Here is a 24,731-nt window from a genome sequence, read left to right as displayed (position 1 = left end):
TGCTTATACAGTAGATGATTGGTCAATTTTTATTTCCGTGCAATCAATGATGACCCGACAGTTTTCGTAAACTTCTTTAAATTCATTTGGCATAGTCGCCTGTACAATTTCTCTACTTGGCCAAGTAACAAATTTTTTACATCTAACGGCTAAATAATCCAAAATGGAAAGAAAAATTCTCGAAATTGTTTTTCGATTGACTCCAAAAAAAACTCCCAAGGCCGAATAACTGATTCCTAACTTCATTTTACATAAAAAAACCGGTAGCCGATTATTTTTATTTATCTTTGTTCCATTGGGTTCCTCATAAATTTTTTGCAATAAATTAAAAGTATCTAATGTGACACCAGCAACTACGAGCATTTCCTGATCTGAGTTTATAGATAATACACCGTGAAAGCCAACTGAGCATTTTAAAAATCCATTTTCGTTGCACTCTTGTTTGTCAGGTCCCACGCCCTTACTACAATAAACTTGGTCTGTGCCTACTTTTTTATCGTTTGTTTTCTTTTTTAAGCTTATGATTTTTCTCGGAGCTTCTGGAATAAAAACTTGAGTTTCTGCTTCACTGTGAGTGTTGAAAATGTACCGATTGCAGACAAAAATTTTTGAATCATGAGTTTGATTTTCGCCGGGCAGAAAGTTTACTTCAACACTCTTATTTATCATTTTTTTGTCATCAATATCGTTTTCTTGTTCCGTTTGTTCATCGTCAAGAGGTATATTTATTGGTTGCGATTTTTCCAATTCAATTTTTGAAGCTTGTCTTTTTACTTCTAATCGTTTACATCTCTCATGTCTGTAAACAATAAATAATATAATTTATATTAATAACGCTATTAATTAATTTAAAAATAAACATTTTGAGTTGAGTGAAAATAAAAAAAAAGTGAGAATTAAAACAAAAAAATTGTCTTATCGAATATTAAAATACATATTTTGTTTTAAATAAAATTTTCCAATTATACGCAGTCTTTTTTTAAAGTGAATGTATAATTTTTGCAGTAACTTATATAAGTTTAAAAAATTAGTATAAATTAGTATAACCAGTTTTATATTTAATAAACCATAAAATAAAAATAGGAAAAGAACTAGGCGCAATTGCGCCTACATCTAAGGTTTCGTGGCGCTTTAAATTTTAATTTAATCCACTGTGGAGTGGAGGTCTTTCTTCTATCATTTATCTTTTTTGATTCACAAACAAAAACATTAGGTAAAATGTCCATTCGATAATGTCCACTATTAAGACATGTGAACTCTTGGACATGTCAACTATAGAGACATGTCAACTATAGGGACATGTCAACTACTGGGACATGTCAACTATAGGGACATGTTAACTATATGGACATGTCAACTATTGGGACATGTCAACTATTGAGACATGTCAATTACTGAGACAGGTCAACTACTGAGACATGTCAATTATAGGGGCATGTTAACTAATGGGACATGTAATGTCCATTCGGGAAAATGTCCATTCAGTAAATGGAGATTTGGGATCTGTGGGGCCCCAAAATTTGAATTTGGGAGCTATGGTGCCCCAAAATTTGAATTTGGGATCTGTGGTGCCCCAAAATTCGAATTTGGAAGCTATGTTTGCCCAAAATTCGAATTTGGGATCTGTGGGGCCCAAAAATTCGAATTTGGGAGCTATGGTGCCACAAAATTCGAATTTGGGATCTCTGGTGCCCCAAAATTCGAATGTGGGATCTGTGGTGCCCCAAAATTTTAATTTGAGATCTGTGCCCTAAAATTTGATTTTGGGAGCTGTGGTGCCCCAAAATATACTACGGACAGACGGACGCCAAAGTGAAACTATAAGGCTTTCGGCCATGGGCCACGAAACCCTAAAAATTGATTAAAAAAATCAAAAAATTGTACTTTAACTATAATTTTCTTAAGACAATAATTATGATTTTTTGGTCAAATTAAAATAATAATGTACTATACCTTTCCATGATTGTTTTTGAATTAATTTTTCGTTTTTTATAAATTTCCGGAAAAATGGTAGGATTGTAGCTTGGATTAAGAGGATTTTCCGATTTTTCATTCCCCGCAAAATGCTGGCTACAAATTCTCGAATATGACGAAGGCTCCCATAAGGTACCATCAGGACTAAACCAATTTTTTAAAATTAAAAGTAGTTGTATATATATATATTTATATATATAATTATTATTATTTATTATATATTTATATATATATATATATATATATATATGGGACGTTTCGCGCCAACCGGGCCACCCATCTCTCCAAAATTGAGAGCTTTCAAAATTATTGATTATATATAGGAATTATTTGTACATATATAAGTACTTTTGAAAAATGAGTGGCCTTTTGAAAAATCCAATATGGCGGCTGAAATATAACCCATAAAAGAATGAAAAACAGGAAAGATGGTTACAAACACATAAATAAAAATGAATATAATAAAGAAAACAGCTCTGCATCGACATAAAATTCATCACTTAAGAATAGACAATATATACCATAAGTGAAAATAATAAATTTACCAAATCCAAAATGGCGGATCCAATATGGCGGACTAAAATTTTTAAAAGTAATTGGAATCACTTGAGACTTGCCACTAAGGGGTTTTTGGAGTCGCTGATAACGAATCTGAAGTCTTTTTTCTAAAATTCAAAATGGCGGATCCAATATGGCGGACTAAAATTTTTAAAAGTAATTGGAATCACTTGAGTCTTGCCACTAAGGGGTTTTTGGGGTCGTTTTTTTAACGAATCTGAAGTCTTTTTTCTAAAATGGGTAAAAAGTTAAAACATAACAATAATTGTTTATTTAAACAATTTTATACAGTAGTTTTGAGCAGTTTAACTGAATTTCTTATTTGGATTATTAATTTAATACTATGTGGTACTAAAAAGTTAATTATTTCATAGAAATTTGTTGATTTCTAGGTTTTTTTAATATGCTATAAATAATCAATAATAAATTGTTTAAAAAAATGAAAAGTTTATCGTAACATTAATAAATTAGATTCGTATCCAGCGATCTAGAAAACACTTTAGAGCTAAATATTGAAAAGATTTATCGAGTTATTATTCTATTTAGACTATGACGTGTGCATACAATATGCTCAAGCAAGAAATTTAGTTACTTTTTTTAACGCTAGATGTCGAGGATGAATGAATCCATTTCTTTCTCACTATAGAGACGCAACTTCCATATGATAAATAGAAGCACTTTGGTGAACATTCTTTTTCTGTGTGGTTAATTGTTGATGCGTATACTGTTCTTCTTACTTCATTTTTTTATTTTCATATTTGATTTGAATTTCAGTCTTTCTTATTATTAGCGTTTTACTTTTTTTTTTGTTTTTTTTTTATTTTCAGATTTTTTATCATAATACTCAATTTTCAATTTGAACGTACATTTCAATCAGTTTCAATCAGGGACATATTGGTAAGGGTTTGCGAAAAATTTCAAAATTAATTTTAAAAGAATTTCCTAACTTAAATGAAAATGCAAAAGTTTGTTTAATGTGTAGAGACATGTTTACAAAAAAGCATGTTTCGAGTGAAATATTGAACAGTAAAATTAGTTTTGATTCAGAGCAGTCTGATATCGAAGAAGAATCTTCCTCAAGTAAAAAGACGCGTTTCACTAGAGAGAATGAATTAGAGGAGATGTTAAATGGGTTAAAGGAAAAATTCGTTTCTCTTGCCGAAAATGATCCACATCGTGTTACAATACTTACGATAGCTTCTGAATGCTGGAGTGCTCGTAAAATCTCTCAGGAATTTGGGGCATCTCGAAGAATGGCTAAAAAAGCTAAAAACATAAGAAAACTGGAAGATGTTTTAGCTATGCCATCCTCAAAAGTTGAAAGATGCTTACCTGAAAAGACAAAAGAGAAAGTTCTCGAATTTTATGAAAATGATATCAACAGTAGAATAATGCCGCATAAAAAGGAAACAGTTACTGTATATAATAAAGGGCGAAAAGAAAAGGTGCAGAAACGATTGTTACTTTGTGACATAAAATGTCTACACAAACAATTTAAGGAACAGAATCCAGAGCATCCAATTGGTTTTACAACATTTGCTGAACTTAGACCTAAGAACTGTATACGTGCAGGTGCAAATGGTACACACAGTGTTTGTGTCTGTACTATTCATCAAAATTTCAAGATGATGTTCGATGCAGCAAATATTGCAAAACTTACGAATGATCTGGACATATCATTGAAAAATTACAAAGATTGCTTCCAGTTAATAATGTGTAAAAGGCCAAAAGAGGAATGCTTTTTAAGAGAGTGCAAGCTTTGTCCAAACCCTGAATTATTCTCTAATTATTTAATGGAATTATTCGAACAAAGAGGTATTTCAGAAATCATTTATAGCACGTGGGAAGCTACCGATAGATGTACATTAAAAAAACAGTGCTTATCTATGCCAGATTTTGTACAGGAGATGTCCAACCGTTTGGAAATATTACTGCCTCATGATTTTATTTCAAAGAACCAGTCGAAATTCCTCCTTGATCTAAAAAATAACTTGCAGCCACACGAAGTAATAGTTCAATGTGATTTCGCAGAGAATTATGCTTACATTGCACAAGACGCTGCGCAAGCTTTCCATTATAATAATGACCAATGTTCTGTTAACACTGTAGTCTTCTATTATAATAATGGAAAGGAACTTTTGCACAAAAGTACAATCTTACTTTCTGAAAGTACAACTCATGATACTGCTGCTGTGTACATGATGCAAGAATTACTCATACCCGAAATAAGAAAAATCGTTCCTAATGTTCGAAAAATTATTTATTTCACTGATGGGGCTAAACAGCACTACAAAAATAGATATCAAATGAGTAATCTTGTGCATCATGAACAAGATTTTGGAATTGAAGCAGAATGGTATTTCCATGCGACAGCTCATGGCAAAGGAGCCTGTGATGGGTTGGGTGCTATTCTGAAAAGAGAAGCTACTCGAGCAAGTCTTCAGGCAAAATCAACAGAGGCCATTCTTAACTCAGTAGATCTTTTTAAATGGGCAGAAGAAAAATTTAAAGAAATTACATTTTTTTATTATGATCAGAAGAAGCATCAAAAAACCCAAAAACATCTGGCTAAGCGATTTTCAAAAGCTCCACAAGTCACAAAAATTCAGAGTGGACATGCTTTTAAAGTACTTCCTGGAAAAAAATTACAGGTGTTACAATATTCTGGAGCTAAAAGCACCATAAATACTATAAATTATGAATAATAATCTTAATCTTTTTTCAAAATTCAGACAGCTCTACCAAACAGCCCTTTTAAGGGCTATATGATGTACAAAACCGATCGTGCAACCTCCCCGCGGTGTACATCGGGTAACGCCAATGTCGACGGTACAATTACTTAAGAAAATAATGTAATTCAATAAAAGTAAGATAAGATTTGTAATCAGCGACCCCTAAAACCCCCAAGTAACGACTTTTACGCGATTTCGATTAATTCTTTGAAATTCGTCCGCCATATTGGATCCGCCATAATTAATTTTAGAAAAAAGACTTCAGATTCGTTAAAAAAACGACCCCAAAAACCCCTTAGTGGCAAGACTCAAGTGATTCCAATTACTTTTAAAAATTTTAGTCCGCCATATTGGATCCGCCATTTTGAATTTTAGAAAAAAGACTTCAGATTCGTTATCAGCGACTCCAAAAACCCCTTAGTGGCAAGTCTCAAGTGATTCCAATTACTTTTAAAAATTTTAGTCCGCCATTTTGGATCCGCCATTTTGGATTTGGTAAATTTATTATTTTCACTTATGGTATATATTGTCTATTCTTAAGTGATGAATTTTATGTCGATGCAGAGCTGTTTTCTTCATTATATTCATTTTTATTTATGTGTTTGTAACCATCTTTCCTGTTTTTCATTCTTTTATGGGTTATATTTCAGCCGCCATATTGGATTTTTCAAAAGGCCACTCATTTTTAAAAAGTACTTATATATACAAATAATTCCTATATATAATCAATAATTTTGAAAGCTCTCAATTTTGGAGAGATGGGTGGCCCGGTTGGCGCGAAACGTCCTATATATATAAATTTAACTAATTTAATTTTTTAAATATACTTACTTTTTCCTATTCACAAGGGCAATCCACTTTTCTCTTTTTTTCTACTTCTTCTGCCATTATACTAAAATTAATTGTTAAACTTTATAAATTAAATAAAAAACAATTTACAAGAATATTATTTATTAATCAAGTTTTAAGCATAACCTATAAATAATAATGACATAAAAATGTATGTATATATATTTAACTTGACAATATTTATGAAATTATGAAAATTACATAAATTTTTAATTACTTACCCGGCAATAAGGAAGGGATTAAAATGAATTGAAACTTTTCAATGCCTTTTAATTCCATTTTCTTCCGAATACTTTTTAGACATTAAATAAAAATTAATTATTATTAAATAATAATTATATTTGCTGAATGACATTTATAATTATAAAAGATATTGATTTTTGGATAATTTATAAAATTAGAAAACAATAAATTTAAACAAAGTTATTTAATCTATTAAAAAATATTATTTGGCATTCGTCTTTTTATCCACTTTACCAAAAATAAGGTCATTCAAATTAATTTCTAATCAACTGTAGAATAGCACTTTCTGTCTGTAGAAGGCATTAAAATAAGTAAATTTATGAAAGGGATTAAAAAGAATTCATTCTGTTAGACGCCCACTCCTTGAAAAAGTATTAAAAGGGATTAAACACGAACAGCATTGGATGGCATTGATTTCATTCAATTCCTAATTTTTATTGAGGCATTGAATGGCATGCAAATTTTACATAAAATTTTTATGGATTCAAAAGGATTGAAACGAGGCAGATTTATAACCTACCGAAGGCATTAAATAAGATTCCGGAAAGAAATGGAATTAATTAGCATTTAAAGGCATTCGATTGTCTGTTTTTTCAATACTAATTAATACCTTTTAATATACTCCTTCTTGCCGGGTACATCTTAATAGTTTATAAATTTGGTCGCCGTAGTATATCACAAATAGATTTAATCGTCAGAAACAATTAAATGTCACTTTTTTCTAATGTAAACATTTGACAAGTATCCAACGAAAAATGCGCCACATTGCCACTAGAGGCGCCACTGTGTTTCCGTGTCCGCAGCGAATTGTCGATTATATCGTTGATGTAAATTACAACTTTATGTATTCTATTTTTCAAATAATTCATAATTAAAAGCCTAATATTTATAGGTAAATTTAGCAATTCCAGTTTTGATTCCAAAATGTCATGGTCAATTGTGTCAAAAGCCTTTGCAAAATCTAAGTAAACTACATCGACTTGACAACCCATTTGGAATGATTTTCTAATAAAATGTATAAGACAAGCTAGATTTGTAACGGTAGAACGTTTGGGTATACATCTATGTTGGTTGTCACAGACGATTGTTTTAATTGCACTATTAACTACTGGTAATATACAGGTCTCAAAAACTTTGGCAAAATTTGAAATAATAACTATAGGGCGGTAGTTTTTGCAATCTGATTTATCACCTTCCTTATATACAGGTATGATTTTAGCTGTCTTCCAAGACAGCTTTTATTTAAAAAATAATTTGTGTAAAAATTTAAAAGACTAACTAAATCTATTCATTTTTAAACATAATATACAATAACTGTAATATTATAAAAATATTTGCATTTGAAAAGATATATTTAAACACATTTAAAAATGATATGTTAAAAGGGCGCTTTCTTAGCTGTTTTCGTAAGAAAACAATTGAATTTTCGCAAAATCGTGACAAATTTTTCAATAATTTATTTAACAAATAAATTTAGGTTTAAGATATATTACAAATAACTCACTTCATTAACAGAATATCAAATATTCCATTAAAAATTTTATATTACTTTTTTTACTGTCACAATATTTTATTAAGTAGAAAAGAACACTGAAAAAAATTTGCTTCGCATTAATGACTATTAACCATAGCAACTTTAAATCTAGTCAGCGTAACCAAGAATCCTAGTTAATTCAGTTATGTAGCAAGCCCTGGTTAAAATTTCGGATTGATATCGGACTAATCCGCAATTAGTATGAAACAATGCGGTTTCTGGTCAGGTTTTTGTCACCCGGAATTGGTTCGATTAAGTCTGAAACCAATACGGGGTGCGATTAATTAGTGAATCCAATATTAGTCTGGTCTAATCCGGAGTTAGTCCGATTGTCCGTAAACAGTAAATGTGGAATTGGTCCAGTCAAGTACGGAAAGAATCCGTTTTCTCTTAATAGTAAATCCGGAACTATTCGGAAATAGTCCGGTTTATGGTAAGATTTTAATCATCCGAAATTTGTCCGATTCAAATCGAAATTGGTGCGATTTATGTAACTACTAACTTTGAAATTAATCCGGTCTTATACGATATTAGTCTCATTTGTGTAATAAGTGAATCCGGAAATAGTCCGGTTTAATCCGAAAGTAATCCGGTTTATGGATCCCGAAAATCCGGAATTAGTCCGGTTGAATCCTAAATTAAACGGATATATGAATCTAGTAGATCCGGAATTTGTGGGGTTCTCAGAATCTGGAATTTTCCCGGTTAAGTCCGGAATTAATGCAGTCTGTATTACTAATAACCACAGACCTCTCCTTGAGAGAAAAAGAGAACTACAAATTTCTCTAGACATACACGTCTTCCACACGGCACGGCTTTTATAGAATGTCAGACTCTTCTCACTTGTGAGAAAGCCGCACCATGCGGCAGAAAAAGAAACTTAAAATTTCAGACTAGTTTTGCATTAAATCTGATAAGAAAGTCCGGATTGTTTCGAAAACTATACGAAAATTCTCCACAATTGTTCGAAATCTGTCCGAAGAAAAAGTATAATCGGAAATATGTGCGAAAATAGTTCGCAAATGTCTGGATTTAATCCATTTAAAAACCTTAATCCGATATAAGTCAGAAATAATACAAAACTTGTCTGTTGGCAATCCGCAAACGGTTCCCATAAATCTGGAATTAGTCTGGTCTATGAATCAAGTAAATCAGTCATTAATCCACATAAATCCGAAATTAACCCGGTCTATGAATCTATACAATCCTGAATTAGTCCCGTTAAATCCGAAATTAATCCGGTTTATTATACCAGTAAATCCGGAATTAGTCCTGTTTAATCCGAAATTAATCCGGTTTATGAATCAAGAAAATCCGGAATTAGTCATGTTTAATCCGAAATTAATCTGGTTTATGAATCCAGAATATCCGGAATTAGTCCGATTGAATCGGAAATTAATCTGGTCTGTGAATATGGTAAATCCGAAATTAGTCCGGTTTAATCTGAAATTAATCTGTAATTAGTCTGCAACAATCAAGATTTATTAAAATTTTCTACTTTTATTGATATAAATATTCACTTACATAGTCGGTATCAATCCGAAATTAGTCTTGCTAAACCATATTCCGTATTGAGGCCGGAACAAATCCGAAATTTGTATGCAGCAAATTCGGTAAATGTCAGAAACAATCGGAATTATATCTGATAGAAACGCGATAATTCGCAATGAGCCCAGAATAATCCGGAACTTGTACGTAGACTATCCGCAACAATCCGAATTCAGTATGTGAAAAATCCGGAATTAGTCCGTATTAATCCGAAATAAATCCGGTTTATAATTCCAGTAAATCCGGAATTATTCCGGTATAATCCGAAATTATTCCGAATTATTATTCCAGTAAATCCGGAATTAGTCCGGTTAAGCCTGAAATGAGTATGTTTAAACCCTACTTCGAAAATGAGTTGGAACAATCCGAGATTCGTATGCAAATCATCTGTTAATAGTCTTTAACAGGCCAAATTATATCTGTTAAAAACACGACAACTCGCAATGAATCCAGAGTAGACAATTTTCATAAATCTTGATTGTTGCAGACTAATTACAGATTAAACCAGACTAATTTCGGATTTACTATATTCACAGACCTGATTAATTTCAGGCTTAACCGGACTAATTCCGGATTTACTGGAATAATAATTCGGATTAATTTTGGATTATACCGGACTAATTCCGGATTTACTGGAATTATAAACCGGATTGATTTCGGATTAATACGGACTAATTCCGGATTTTTCACATACTGAATTCGGATTGTTGCGGATAGTCTACGTACAAGTTCCGGATTATTCTGGGCTCATTGCGAATTATCGCGTTTCTATCAGATATAATTCCGATTGTTTCTGACATTTACCGAATTTGCTGCATACAAATTTCGGATTTGTTCCGGCCTCAATACGGAATATGGTTTAGCAAGACTAATTTCGGATTGATACAGACCTATTCTTGATTCTTCACATACGGATTTCGGATCGTTTCATACTTAATTTTAACGAAGTTTTTTAAGTATATTAAATGCAGATTGTTACGGAGTGTTTGCGGATTTTATACATAAAAGTTTCGGATTACCACAGTGAAAATTCGGACTACGCTATTTTGTTCGGACTGATTTCAAAGTGATGCGTATTACTTTCAGATTCTTTGCTTACAGGTTTTGGATTGTTCAGTAGTATTTCCTGATTTAATTTTTTCAGGATTCATATTCGGATTATAGCGGACTGATTTCATAGTCATTCCAGATTATTCCGGTCTAACTTAGGATTTATTATTTTAGTCGAACTGATTTCAGACTATCGCGGATCATTATCGTACTTGTTTCGTACACTTTTCAGGCTAATCCAGACCAATTTTTTACCAAGGGTTGCCGTGCGTTAGTCATATATAAATCGGATAGATTCAGAGCATTATCGTACTATATATGCATATTAATTTCGGATTGATTTAACACAATTTCCGATTAAGAATTTCCCAGACTAATTTCGGATTAAAGCGGACCAAAACCAGATCTACTACATACTTCAATCGAATTGTTTCGTACTCAATTCGATTAAAGATATTTACCAACTAATTTCGTACTATTGCGGACTGCTTGCAACTAAATTACGTACAAGTTACAGATTATTCCGGATTTGTGTCTTGATGCCGTGTTTCAGTCATATATAAATCGGATCGTTTCAGAGCAAAACCGTATTCAATTTGCATACTGATTTCGTATTGATTCAATGTAATTTCGAAATATGACTCTGCTTAACTATTTGCTGATTGATGCGGACTGAAACTGGATTCTTCACATACTAAATTCAGAATGTTTCGTTCTTGGTTTGGACTTATATTTTTGAACTGAACTAATTTCGTATTATTGCGGACTGTTTGCGAATATTGTGCATACAATTTCCAGATTATTTCACTATTATGTCGGATTAAGTTTTTTGTTCGGGCTGAATTCGAAGTGAAGCGGATTGTTTTCATATTTTGCTAATACTATTTTCGGATTTTTTCTTATTAATTGCTGATTCGTTTTTTTCGGATTCGCATTTGGATTGTTTCGGACAGATTGCGGTTTGTTTTCGTAGATATTCCAGATTAATGCCGTCTAATTTTGGATTTGTCGTTTTGTTCAGACTAATTTCATACTAATGCCGATAACTTTCGTAATTATTTCGTACATTTTTCCCACTTATCCAGTCTATTCTGTCCGAATTTGATACGAAACTTACCCGACTTTTTTACCAGGGAGGTTAATATTGTTTCCTAGTTATATTAACTAAGATTTTTGGTTAATATGACATGTATCTATAGTCAATTTTGCTAAAATTTATTAAGTCAAAGTGATTCTAGCCAATGTAACTAAGATACCTGGTTATTCTGATAATGTTCCCTATAGTCATTCTGACTAATTTTCGAAATCAACTTTGACCAAGATTGTCTAGTGGGTTCCTGTCGTAACCAGGCAAATTAGTCAATTCCTGGTATACGGGTGTTAGGATTTTTTTTCAATGAAATTAAAGCATCGGTAATAGGGACATTTACCCTATCTCAGTAATTCATTTTAATTTCCAGGGGATTCTTGCTTCTAACGAAATACTTCGTTAAAAATCTAAAATTGTCGAAAACAAGTTTTTTTTATTACTGCTCCCAATATTATTAAACGAAAATGTATTTTGTCGTAGAACTCAAGGGGTTAATTATTTTTTTAGGGACACAGTATCGCCGTATGTAAGAAAATGTATCAAGACTTTTACATCAGATTGGGTTGTTGTACATAGAAAATTTAAAGCAAGAGCCGCTTCTATTGCACGTGATAAACTACTTCAAGATATACCAAAACAAGATTTCGAGGTTTTTATAAATTTTTCTTTTATTAATTATATATATATTGAATAAACATTCAAGTTCTCAATATTTTTTATCAGGTGGATCAGGATGAGACCCATTGCTCCACTTCTCCTAACGAAGATGATGAATTTTCGAATTGTGGAAGTACGCCACGTGGTTCCTGGGCAAGTTTAGATCTACGACATTCTCAACATGATCCTCTCTTTCCAAATATACTAGAACGTGTTTGTCCTGAAATAGTTGATCAAATGAATGAACAAAAACGCTTGGAAGATCGACAGGTGGTGATCATTTTTTACAATTTTATTATTATATTATTTTTGAATAATTTCTTATTTATTTGATATTTCAGGAAGCATTCTTTCCTCTATACTCACCACCTGCTTCATTAGACGATGAATGGCATGAAATTAATGCGGCTTTAGAACCATCTGAATCTTTTTCCCATAAAATTCTTGTCAAGTGTCTTCAATTAAAATTGGAACTTGAGGTTGAACCAATTTTTGCCAGCTTAGCATTATATGATGCAAAAGAAAAGAAAAAGGTATATTAAATAAATAATTTCAATATTTATATATTAGCAATTTTAAAATCCTATCAGTAGGGATTTATAAAATTCTTTTTAAGGTTTCAGAGAACTTTTACGTGGATATGAATTCTGAGGGAATTAAGAAAATGTTGGGAAGTCATGTCGCATATAGTGATACAAGTACTTTAGCTAGAAGTTGTGTTTTTAATATAAATAAACCGAGTTCAGATCTATTTTTGGTGATAAGATTAGAGAAAGTACTGCAGGGAGATATTACGGAGTGTGCAGAACCATATTTTCGAGACGATAAAAATAAAGACAAGGTAAGACTTTGATTTCTTTTAAATTTTATTTGATATTGTAATATAAACGAAGAAATTTAAATGTTATGTCGTAAAATAATGAGTAAAACTTAAAAAATTTTCTGCTTTAAATTCTGAATAAAATCCGAGTAATTGAACACTATTCAACTTTATAAAGCTAATTTTATATTATTTTCTCAAAAACTAAATATTTTATTAACATTATTTATTGTCGATCTGCCATGAATATTTTGCAATGACACTTTTCTTACCAATCTTTTAACAATTCCTCCTCTCTTTTTACTATGAGAAGTAGCAATAAAAATCTCATTCAAATTTCGTTTCAAAATCGAATTCGTGATATACCAAGTTAAATTGATATAAATTTGAATGATATCTTGAACTGGAACTTAAAGATAGAATTTGGAAGAATTTGAATATTTTGAAAAGAACCACACGGAGAAAATTTGTTCCGAGAGTTTTACTGAACTTAGTTTGGTAAAATTGGGATAAAACAGCAAAACGGTAATTTTCAATAATTAGTACAGTAAAATGAATTTCATAAAACTGTAATTCAAAAGGCATAAAATATTATAACACATATATTAGTGTCTCAAGTTCAGTTCGGGAAACCGTAAGGTACTGGCAGTACATAAACTAGAACAATAGCTAAGAATATTAAGGTCCGTTTTTGATAAAGCAGAATTGAAATTTCATAAATTATTTAAATTATTAATGAAGAGTTCGGTAAAACTTCAGGCAGAAATATAAAAAATAAATATTACCATTACTGGAAATCTCAATTCACCTACTTTAATGATTCTCTGATGGTTTACAATTTGATACTCACATATACGAATTGAAACAGTACAGCATGTTAACCTTACACCTAATACACGCAACACATTTTTATTTAACGTAATACATACTAAACGCATACATATAAAATAACGCAATACATATAATCGCTCGCTTTACATTGCTTCAGAAGGTTTGACCTGTCCTTATATATATTAATCAGGATTTTAGTTTACCGCTTGTGAGAAACGTTCAAACAATTTATTGAAAAAAAAAATAAAATAATTTAGATTCAATTATTTCTGAATATGACAACTAATTTTAAGACTACATATGACAAAATTAGGAAGCAAACTTATTTTTTTTAAGTAATTAATTCATTTTTTCTGAAATTTTTATTTAAAATTTATTTGTGATTTAAATAGAAACAAATTAATAAAAAAAATTATTTTGTTTGTATATTAAAAATAAATTATTTTCCCTAAAATTTAATTTAAAAATATGATTTAGTTTGAAAATACATCTGAGCAAAATTAAATTTTTTGTTTATTTCACCTATAATAATAGTTAATGAATTAAAATAATTTTTATTATGTTTTCTGAAAAATTGAAAAAAGACTGTGTAATAATAATAATAATAATATATATATAAATAAAAGGTATAAGTTGATAAAAAAGTACTTCAATCCTGAAAACAAATACGATTAGAATTGTACATAAGTTTTACCGAACTGGACTTGAATTATGTAGTGCTCAGAAAGGAAATACTCAGGAGAGCTGGCTATAGTTATCGTAATATAAACCAATGTTTAATGATTCAAATTTTCCATATATTTACAGTACTAGCTTGTAATAAATTAAAATATCATATCAAGTTTTAACTATCATCACTACAAAAAATAAAAAAAATATTTTGAAACATTCCTTTTGTGCAACTATATCCCAACTTTCAGTTAAAATTCAGTAAAATATCCGGAACAAATTTTCTCCGAGCACAGTGGTCAACATCTTAAGGATGCACTCATAGAATTTTGTGTCGATTTTACGGTTGTATTTTTTACATTTATTGCTTGTAAATGTTTTCGGTTTCTATGAATTTTGTAAATTTCAAAGTGCAACCTGCAAGTGTTGACCATTTAAGTTTTAGGATTTCATTATTGGTTCTAAAAGGAAAAAATAAACAATTTATACTAAAGAAAAGAAACATGGTTTTGGTGAAACAAATGTTTCTTCTTGTAGAATCGATAAGAAATTTACAAATAAAACTTAAGAGACGCATGAATTTTCTCCAAATTTCAAATGGCTTAAAACTTAATTGACCTAAAAGTCGTATGAACTAATTATTACTTTGCCTAATTTGTATATGACCTAATTATTATTTATTCTAATCTTTATTCAATATAATCCTCATTTGTCTTAATTCTCATTTGGCATAATCTTAATTTAACCTAATTCTTATTTAACGTAATATTTATCTGCCCTAAATATCACTTGGCCTACATTTTCTGTAACCTAATACCTTTTTAGCCTCATTTTTATTTGACCTAATTATTACTTGGCCTAAACACCATTTCCCATGCATAATTATCATTTGAAATAATTTTCTTCTGGCATAATTATCATTTGGACTAAACGCTGCTTAAACTAATTTTCATTTGATCTAATCTTTATAAAACATAATTCTCATTTGTCCTAATCATACTATAACCTAATTTTTATTTGTTCTAATATTTATCTGACTCAATTTTCATTTGGCCTAATTTTACATTATCCTAATTGTTACTTGTTCTAATATTATTATAACATAATTCTTAATTGGCCTAATCTTAATGTAACTTAATTCTCTTTTGGCCTAATCCTCATTTGATCTAATTCTCACTTGGCCTAAACTTCATTTGTCGCTCGCTTATGAACGTGACTCATAAGAGAGAAAAGAGCAAAAATATGTTTTGTCATTTTCTCTCTCATGTTTTGCGTTCATGAGCGGGTGACAAATGAAGTTTAGGCCAAAGAGAATTAGGTAACATTAAGATTAGGCCAATTAAGAATTATATTAGATTAATATTAGACAAACACAATTTTTGAAAAATATAATCATTCTCTATTCCTTGCTTCTCATCGAATAAGTATATAATGCACTAGACAGAGGTTCTTGATGTGTTTACTTTTTTCTTTAAGGTACGAGTTGCAGCGTCAGCAGCTTGTGAACGTCTTGGTCGATATCGAATGCCTCTAGCTTGGACTGCAATACATCTTTCTGGAGTAGTCACTGGAGGAAGCGATATGGAAAATACAACAAGCGTAGGTTCCCTAGACAGAAAATCTGGAAGTTTAGAGCAATGGCGAAAAAAAGTGGAACCATGTACCAGAAGAGGTTCTCTCGAAAGAAGAAATTCAGATAAAAGACGCAGTTGGTCTCCCGATGATTTTGCCAACTGCTTCGAAAGTTTTAGGTAAAACTATATTTTTCCCTGTTTTAAAGATTTTGTCAAAAAAACAAAATCTTTCTCTAGCACCTTCTGTAATTAAAAATAATTTCTTCTAACAACTTAACGGCCTTTCTATAAAAGTTATCTGTACATTTTGTTTTTGATTAAAAACTTCTGGCTGTAAAAAAAATGACTGAAAGTTTCTTGCTTTTGATAAAACACAGATTGATTCTTAAACGTTTAAATAAGTTATTGCAGTTCATTAAATAATTAAAATTTTCCTTTATAGACCTATTACATTGACAGTATCGAGTTTTTTCAAACAAGAAGCCGAAAGGCTAAGAGATGAAGACTTGTACAAACTATTAGTTGAGATTCGTCGGCCAGGTTCAAATTTAAAGCGACTTAAATGCCTACCTGGTATCTTGAAACTAGATTTGAGTCCTAAACCAGAAGATCTTCCACGATGTTTAGATCCTGATCTAAGAAGACTTACACCGTATCCTGACGAGAAAAGTCGCCCTGTTAAAGAAATTCTCGAATTTCGAAATGATGTTATTTTACCCGATCTTACATATCGAAATCTTTTATACATATACCCAAAGGTAAATAACAAAATACAATTTTTAATTACCTTTTTAGACTAGAAAGAAAAAGGACAATTTTTTCAATTACAGGAAGCTAATTTCAGCTCAAGAACAGGTTCAGCACGAAATATTGCCGTTCGAATACAAATAATGGAAGGTGAACAAGAGGAAAATGCATTGATGGCAATTTTTGGTCGTTCATCGTGTCCAGAAATGACTCACGAATATATCACATCAGTTTCATATCACAATAAAAATCCAAATTTTTATGATGAAGTGAAAATTCGTCTTCCCGCCGATTTAAATGCAAATCATCATTTATTATTTACATTTTATCATATTAGTTGTCAGAAAAAAATTGAGCAAACAAGTGTAGAAACACCCGTTGCCTACACATGGTTACCATTGTTGCGTGAGGGACATTTACAATTTGGTGAATTTAATTTACCGGCAATGTTAGATCCTCCACCTGCTAATTATTCATACATTGCACCTGATGTACTTTTACCGGGTACTAAATGGATAGACGCCCATCGTGGTGTTTTTACTCTTATTCTAGAACCCATTTCGAGTGTTCATGCACAAGATAAATATATTGATCGTTTTTTGTCATTGTGCAATTCATTGGAAACTGGTCACGTACCACCGCGAATTGGTGAATCTGGCATGGAATCAGAATTGAAATCGGCACTATTGGGATTGGCTCGTGCTTCAAATTCAGCGCTAGTAAGATCGATGCCACAGCTTTTTGATCAGTTAATTTCAATTCTTGTTTGTCCGCCAACTTTGCCTTCGCAGCCGTTAAATATTGCAGCAACTGTTTTTGAAGCTATTGGACTATTAGTGAGGAATGTGACAAATTTACCTGATGGTCAAATTGATGCCTATGGACGGCACGCGTTATTGGCGACTTATACAAGTTATCAGTGTACATTACCACCAGTGCCACATTTTCTTCGTCCTTTAATGATGCGAGCTCAAAGTAATCCAGATCTGCCATTGGAGGATCTTGAGATGGAAATACATTCCCGTGGATTGGATAGAACGGCTTCAATGCGTCAGGAAACACAGTCAGTGAATAGTAATACATCGAGAAGGCTTTTGCATGAGGAATTATGTCTTCATTGGATTGTATCGACGGGACAATCACGAGAACTTGCTACTTTACATTCGTGGTTCTTTTTGGAATTAATAGTACGATCTATGGCTGTAACATTGTCGGAATTAGGAACACTTGATGCAGTGAGAAAAAGTAGATTTTCACCACAATTTTGTGATGATATTGCAACACTAGTGGCTGCTATTTCATCGGAAGTGATAGCCCATTGTGGAAAGGATAATAAAGTTTCAATGAATTTAATTTCAAGTCTTGGTAATTTTCTCTCTGATCTTATGTCACTAATGGATCGTGGTTTTGTTTTGTCTTTGTTGAAAACAACTTGCTCAACACTTTCTGAAGCTTCTATACAAGTGCAAGATTCAGCTGCTCTTTATGCTTTAAAACTGGATTTGGTGAAAACCGTTTGTACACATGAGCACTATGTTCCTTTGAATTTACCATTTGGAACGGGATATACATCTGGATCGGCGCCTGTTAGTCCGAGTCCTTCGACAGGTAGTTCTGGTAGTTTTATATCGACACTTGTGCCTGGTGATCGAGCGCGTTTCTCTGAATTGAGCCAAGAATTTAGACAGCAACATTTTCTCGTTGGACTTGTTTTATCAGATTTGTCATACACTTTAGAAATTCCAAATCCAATGCTTCAAAACAAGGCTATCAGTACTATTCGCTATTTAATGAACTTACATGATGTTGATCCACGATATTCTGATAGTGTTTCGAAAGCGCGAGTCGCCGCTTTGTATTTGCCACTATTGAATATTGTTATGAATGCTCTTCCACAACTTTATCATTGGGATTCAAAGGAGAAAAGTGTTTACACTGATGATCAAGGTTCAATAACTCAGTGTGTGGCGATAGCAATTGCAGGTGGAGCATCAGCAGAAGTTGTTGGAGCTCAGTGTCGAGTGTTTCTTAGTTCGGAAGCCACTAGACATCTTTTAATGTGTACTCTTTGGCTTCTTAAATCTCTCGATAAAAGTGCTTTGATGCAATGGTGTTCAGAATTAAGTGTGAGACGTCTTTTGAGTCTTCTTCAAGTATTAAATATTTCTAATGCAGCTTTCGAATATAAGGGAAAAAAGGCATTGAAACGATTACCACAACAATCTTCAGCAACAAGTGATATTCGCTCAAGATTGGAAGACGTTATTCTTGGCCAAGGAAGTGCCAGAAGTGAAATGATGATGAGAAGAAAGGAAAGAGTTGTTGGAGATAAATTGAGATGGAGAAAGGATCAAATGCCCTACAGGTAATATTAATTTCGTTAATCCTGTTCTTTTCATTGTGAATCAAATTATTCCCAATGTGTCGCTATATTTTATGTATTTTTTGTGTTATTTTGTTCCCAATGTTCAAAAACTTCCCTAACTTTAGAAGATTTTTAAATCCTGCTTTTTTCCTGAAAAACAAATTTCCTTGATGCAAATTTATTTGTCCCCACTTAGAAACAGCAACGTGTGGAACTAAATATCAATATTTTTAATGAACAGATCTTCCGAACAACCTGAGGGAAAAGCAGTAGAACAAGATGCACATATTGAAGGAGCTTTAGCAGCAGAAGCATCACTCGTTGTATTAGATACACTAGAAACTGTTGTTCAAGCTGACGGTGGTGGAGGTATTAAACAATAAATTAATAATAAATGATTGAATTGTGAATTTCAAAAATTCAACTCTAAAAACCGTGAGTCATTTTTATTATTAATAATTGTTATGAAAAATGACGCTTTTTCGAGTTGAATCATTTTTGAAATTCAAGATTCAATTTGCAATTAATTTTCTAAGTAATTAATCTGTAATGAAGAAGACTATTAATGTTTTACTTTTACATTTTATCAATTTAGTGCTGCATTCGATTGAGAAAATTTGAGAAATGAACAATTTTCTTTTTTTTCATCGTTTCACTAACGAATAGTACTTCTTAAAACTAAATACAATTGTAACAAAATAGTTAAAAAACTAATTACATTAACTAGATTGGCGTGATATAGATAGAAATTCAGTATTAATTTACATAACGCCGAGATGAAATTTGTCAAATTAATATCAAAAAAGTAAATTTAATTTGAAATTGAGTTTGCTTCTCTACTAAGTATTAATTGAAGCATTATTTCCATAATTAGTTCTATGAAAAGCAACTGAGAAAAGTAAATAATTTCTTGTAATTCATTCTGGAAGAGACAAATTTATGATTGACAGAAGAGAAGGGCATTAAATAAATTCGATTAAAAGTTTGTACAAAAAACTTAAATTTGCGTAAAGAATTCTTGACGAAACTAAAGGGATGTTCAGTATGGTTGGCCGCTACCAAAAGTCTTGTAAATTCTTGGTAGACCTTGTCATGGTGGTGGGGCTTTTCACTAAAAGACATCCAAAAACAAAGATGTAAGCTAAGGAAAAAAAGAGGAAAGCTAAGGTTTAAGTAAGGACGTTTACGGTGCAGGGTAGGGCACTGCCGGAAGTGAGCAAGTTGGTTTCCCAGCTTTAAAATTCAGTGACAACTCTGCTGCAGTAATGGACACCTTGGGTACTGCAGCATCCAATGCAACAAGGAGGATGGACCATTGGGGCACCCAGTTTCTTAAGGTTCCCCAGATCCGTTTAGAAAGTCTTAGAAGTAGAAGAGGAAGCGCTTGAAGCGTTTCTAGTGTCAGAAGCAAAAGAAGTTTGATTTCGTCTGATCTAGATAATCAGACAATTGAAAAAGAACTCAATAAGTGTTTAAAGCTTAGGCAAGTGAAAGCTGAGTATCCTCAGAGGATCGAAGAGGAGATCGCCAAGATGGTAAAGTCTTGCAAAGTCCAGAAGAATGTCAACATGACTATTAAGGACGGACTTAAGACTCTTCAGGATCTTGTCAATGAGGCGAAGACAAAGCACGACCTAGCAGATAATGGAGATAGCAATATTATTGGCGCTATAGGTAATGTGGAGTTGAACTGAGAAGAGCGAAACAGGAAAAGAGAGCGTATTCATGAGAAGCGGCTTCGGCAAGAGGAGGCACCTCTTGTCAAAAAGATTGCGTTGGTGACGGTAACACCGAATCCTAAGCAAACCAGTAAGAAGAAAGCGACGAGTGAATCTACACTGGTGATCCAAATCGCAACAGGAATAATGTATACCGAAGTACTAAGCAAACTTTGGAGGGACGTGAGTCCGGACGTCAGCCACAAGCAGGTCGTGGGCGCAAGGCCTACAAGAAAGGGAAATCTCCTGATCAAAATCAGAGGAGGCTACAATAAGGGAATTCACCGGTGAGCTCGCCAAAGCGGTTGGAAGCATGGGGACCTACAACCGCAAGCTTCATTTCTCGTCGATTTGGTCCTAGGACCATCACTATACTACATCCTGGCTTCTGGAGCACTTCTGCCAACGCTTGTTGAACCTCTTCTTCTTGGGTAAGGTAATACAGGTCGAGGATCTCCACTGTGACCTTGATTATCTTATCCAAGAAGAAGAGGTTCAACAAGCGTTGGCAGAAGTGCTTCAGAAGCCAAGAAGCAGAATAGTGACGGTCATAGGACCAAATCGACGAGGAATGAAGCTTGCGGTTGTAGTCACCGACGCAGAGGAGACGGAAAGGTTGGAGAAAGTGGGACGCTTAAGGATTGGCCAATAAAAAGAAGGGTGATGGTCGTTCTGTGCCTGGCGTACGGCCATATTGGAAGAGTTTGTAAGGCAGCGGACATATCGATTGCGTGCTTCAAAGTCGATCATAAGTTTGCAAACTGCAGTAGAAGCCCAAGTTGCTTTTAAGGTAGATAAAAGTATTGCAATAAAGCGAAGATTATCCATATCGCAAGCAGCGGAGGATGCGGAGTCTTCAAGACGTAAAAAATAATAGAATAATTTTGTCTATTAATTAAAAATATCAATTACTTCGGTGTGGATCGTTTTAATAATTCTCTCGATGTCCTTTAATTTTCATCTAAAATAGTATTTTTCATTGACATTTTCGATTTTCTCGTTCGGAAATATTTATTTTTGACGCTAGTAGATACGAATTAAAACAAATTAAATAACAAAGTTACATTCCAGAAATTTCGAAAACTATCTAAATTGACAGAGAAACGAGAAATTATCGAATCGCATGCAACACTAATTTAATCATTCTCTGAACATGTAGTATTTTGGATAATCGAATTTTCAGGAGCCGTAATTGGTGCAGTATTGAAAGTTTTACTAAGAGCTTTAGCCAGAAATCAAAGTACAACAGTACTTCAACATATGTTCAGTTCACAGAGAGCATTAGTTTTCAAATACCACAGTGCCTTGTTTGACGAGGAAAGTGAAAGATGTGGAGATTTGTGTCTAACTTTATTAACTCGCTGCAGTTCTCCTTTGAGTGCAATTAGAAGTCATGCAGCAGCTAGTCTTTATTTATTAATGCGGCAAAATTTTGAAATTGGAAACGTAAGTATAAATAAATAATGTTGAAATTGCTTCTAATAATTTATGAGATTAGTATTTGTAAAATTAACTTATGTTTTAGAATTTTGCCAGAGTAAAGATGCAAGTGACAACTTCATTGTCTGCACTGGTGGGTCGTGGAAGATCGTTAAGCGAAGGTGCTTTACGTCGATCTCTTAAAACTGTTTTAGTTTATGCAGAACGTGATGTTGAATTAGCGGAAACAAGCTTTCCTGAACAAGTAAAAGATTTGCTTTTTAATCTTCATATGATTCTTTCGGATACTGTGAAAATGAAAGAATTTCAAGAAGATCCGGAAATGTTGCTGGACCTAATGTATAGGTAAATTTTACGACTTTTTATAAAATTATAAAATGGATCCACTAAATCTCTCATCGATTTATTTCAATGTGTTTGAGAAAAAAATTCTTGAAATTTATACATTTTTTGACCTTCTAAAGTAGTCGAATAAATTTTTTACTGTACAGAATTGCGAAAGGATATCAAGGATCGCCAGATCTTCGTGTAACATGGTTGGCAAACATGGCACAACAGCACATGGAGCGAAAAAATCACACCGAGGCTGCAATGTGTCTTGTACACAGTGCAGCGCTTGTTGCCGAATATTTGCATCTTTTGGAACCTGGAAGCAGTGGACGTCCAATTGGTGCCGTGGCGCTTAGTTCAATAACGCCTAATGCAATCGAAGAAAGTGCAGTTGGCGATGATGTGCTTGCCAGAAGGGAAGAGGGACTTTGTTTGGGTCCCGATTTCTCTGAAAGTGGATTAGCCGGCTTACTTGAACATGCAGCAAGTTCTTTTTATGCCGCTGGCATGTACGAAGCAATTCCCGATGTCTATAGAGTTTTATTACCAATTGCTGAGGCTGCTCATGATTACAAAAAATTAGCAAACATTCATGGGTAAGTTAAATTTAATTAGCCAAATTAAATATGATTATTGAAAATAAAAACAATTATTATTTAAATTTCGTTAATTTTTTTTTAGAAAATTACATGAAGCTTACCAGAAAGTTGAACAGTTATCAGGAAAACGTGTTTTTGGCACGTACTTTAGAGTTGGATTTTATGGAGCAAGATTTGGTGATCTCAATGGTGAAGAATTTGTTTATAAAGAGCCAACATTGACAAAATTACCGGAGATATTTTCGAGAATTGAAAATTTTTATGCTGATAGATTTGGAGTTGATAATATTGTTATTATTAAGGATTCAAATCCTGTTGATATGAATAAATTGGACACCGACAAATCTTATGTACAAATTACTTATGTGGAGCCATATTTTGAAAATCATGAACTGAGGCATAGATCTACAGTATTTCGCAAAAACTTCAATATAAGTGAGTTACTGACCCAGTATTATTATTATAATTACTTAATAATCGACTGTAATTTAAAATTAATTACTAAAATCGTAATCGTAAAAAAAATAATCTATTATATTCGTCAATTTTTGATCTATTATAGAGCGTTTTGTCTATGCTACTCCATTTACACCAGGAGGTAAAGCTCATGGAGAATTAAGGGAACAATGCAAGCGAAAGACAATTTTAACTGTCGCTACACATTTCCCTTATCTTAAGACACGAATTCGAGTTGTTTCTAGAAAGCAAATTGTACTCAGTCCAATAGAAGTTGCAATTGAGGATATACAAAAGAAGACAACTGAAGTAATTTTTATTAATTTTGTTCTTCTAATTTATAATATATTTAAAAGGAAATTAATTTAAATGTATAAATTAAAATATTATTTAAAAAAAAGGTGAAATGAAGAAAAATTAAAAATACATCTTTTTAAGAATTGAAATCTCTTTTATTCAGGTTGCAGCAGCAACTGCTCAGGAACCTCCGGATCCAAAGATGTTGCAAATGGTTCTTCAAGGTTGCATTGGAACAACAGTGAATCAAGGTCCAGCGGAGGTTGCTATTGTCTTTTTATCAGGATTACAGGAACAAAATGCACAACCATCTCGATTGCAGCATAAGTTACGATTGTGCTTTAAAGATTTTTCAAAAAAATGTCTAGATGCATTGAGAAGAAATAAAAATCTTATAGGACCCGATCAACGTGATTATCAACGTGAATTAGAAAGGAACTATCAAAGACTAATTGAAAGATTAACGCCACTTATAGCTTGGAGGTAAGTTTCAATTTAATGTCTATTTAACAATACATATTTATTTTACGTTAGAAAATATTAGAGTTGTGCAAAGTTTGGATCGAATCGAATTTTTTTCGATTTTTAAGCGCCTTGACTCGAATCGAAATAAACCGATCTGAGCAGCAGCTGGTTCGAATATCGAACTT

General features: G+C 32.5%; 1 protein-coding gene across 1 annotated transcript in view; it reads left to right on the top strand.

The window, feature by feature from the left end:
* Window positions 1–24,731, top strand: part of LOC127278151 (dedicator of cytokinesis protein 7) — a 37,087-nt gene that overhangs the window by 11,348 nt on the left and 1,008 nt on the right. Inside the window, exons 4-17 of the mRNA XM_051299711.1 lie at window positions 12,086–12,227; window positions 12,302–12,505; window positions 12,577–12,768; window positions 12,852–13,076; window positions 16,032–16,306; window positions 16,572–16,887; window positions 16,960–19,241; window positions 19,483–19,610; window positions 22,143–22,405; window positions 22,485–22,744; window positions 22,891–23,325; window positions 23,411–23,763; window positions 23,891–24,093; window positions 24,245–24,564. Of these exons, the coding sequence (XP_051155668.1) occupies window positions 12,086–12,227; window positions 12,302–12,505; window positions 12,577–12,768; window positions 12,852–13,076; window positions 16,032–16,306; window positions 16,572–16,887; window positions 16,960–19,241; window positions 19,483–19,610; window positions 22,143–22,405; window positions 22,485–22,744; window positions 22,891–23,325; window positions 23,411–23,763; window positions 23,891–24,093; window positions 24,245–24,564 (5,598 nt within the window). The remainder of the gene's footprint in view (window positions 1–12,085; window positions 12,228–12,301; window positions 12,506–12,576; window positions 12,769–12,851; window positions 13,077–16,031; window positions 16,307–16,571; window positions 16,888–16,959; window positions 19,242–19,482; window positions 19,611–22,142; window positions 22,406–22,484; window positions 22,745–22,890; window positions 23,326–23,410; window positions 23,764–23,890; window positions 24,094–24,244; window positions 24,565–24,731) is intronic.

The sequence above is a fragment of the Leptopilina boulardi genome, unplaced genomic scaffold (assembly GCF_019393585.1).
Source record: "Leptopilina boulardi isolate dan_hultmark-lab unplaced genomic scaffold, ZJU_Lbou_2.1 LbouV2_195, whole genome shotgun sequence".
Lineage (NCBI taxonomy): Eukaryota > Metazoa > Arthropoda > Insecta > Hymenoptera > Figitidae > Leptopilina > Leptopilina boulardi.
The sequence above is the reverse complement of the archived record's forward strand: the minus strand, read 5'-3'. Positions and strand labels throughout refer to the sequence as shown.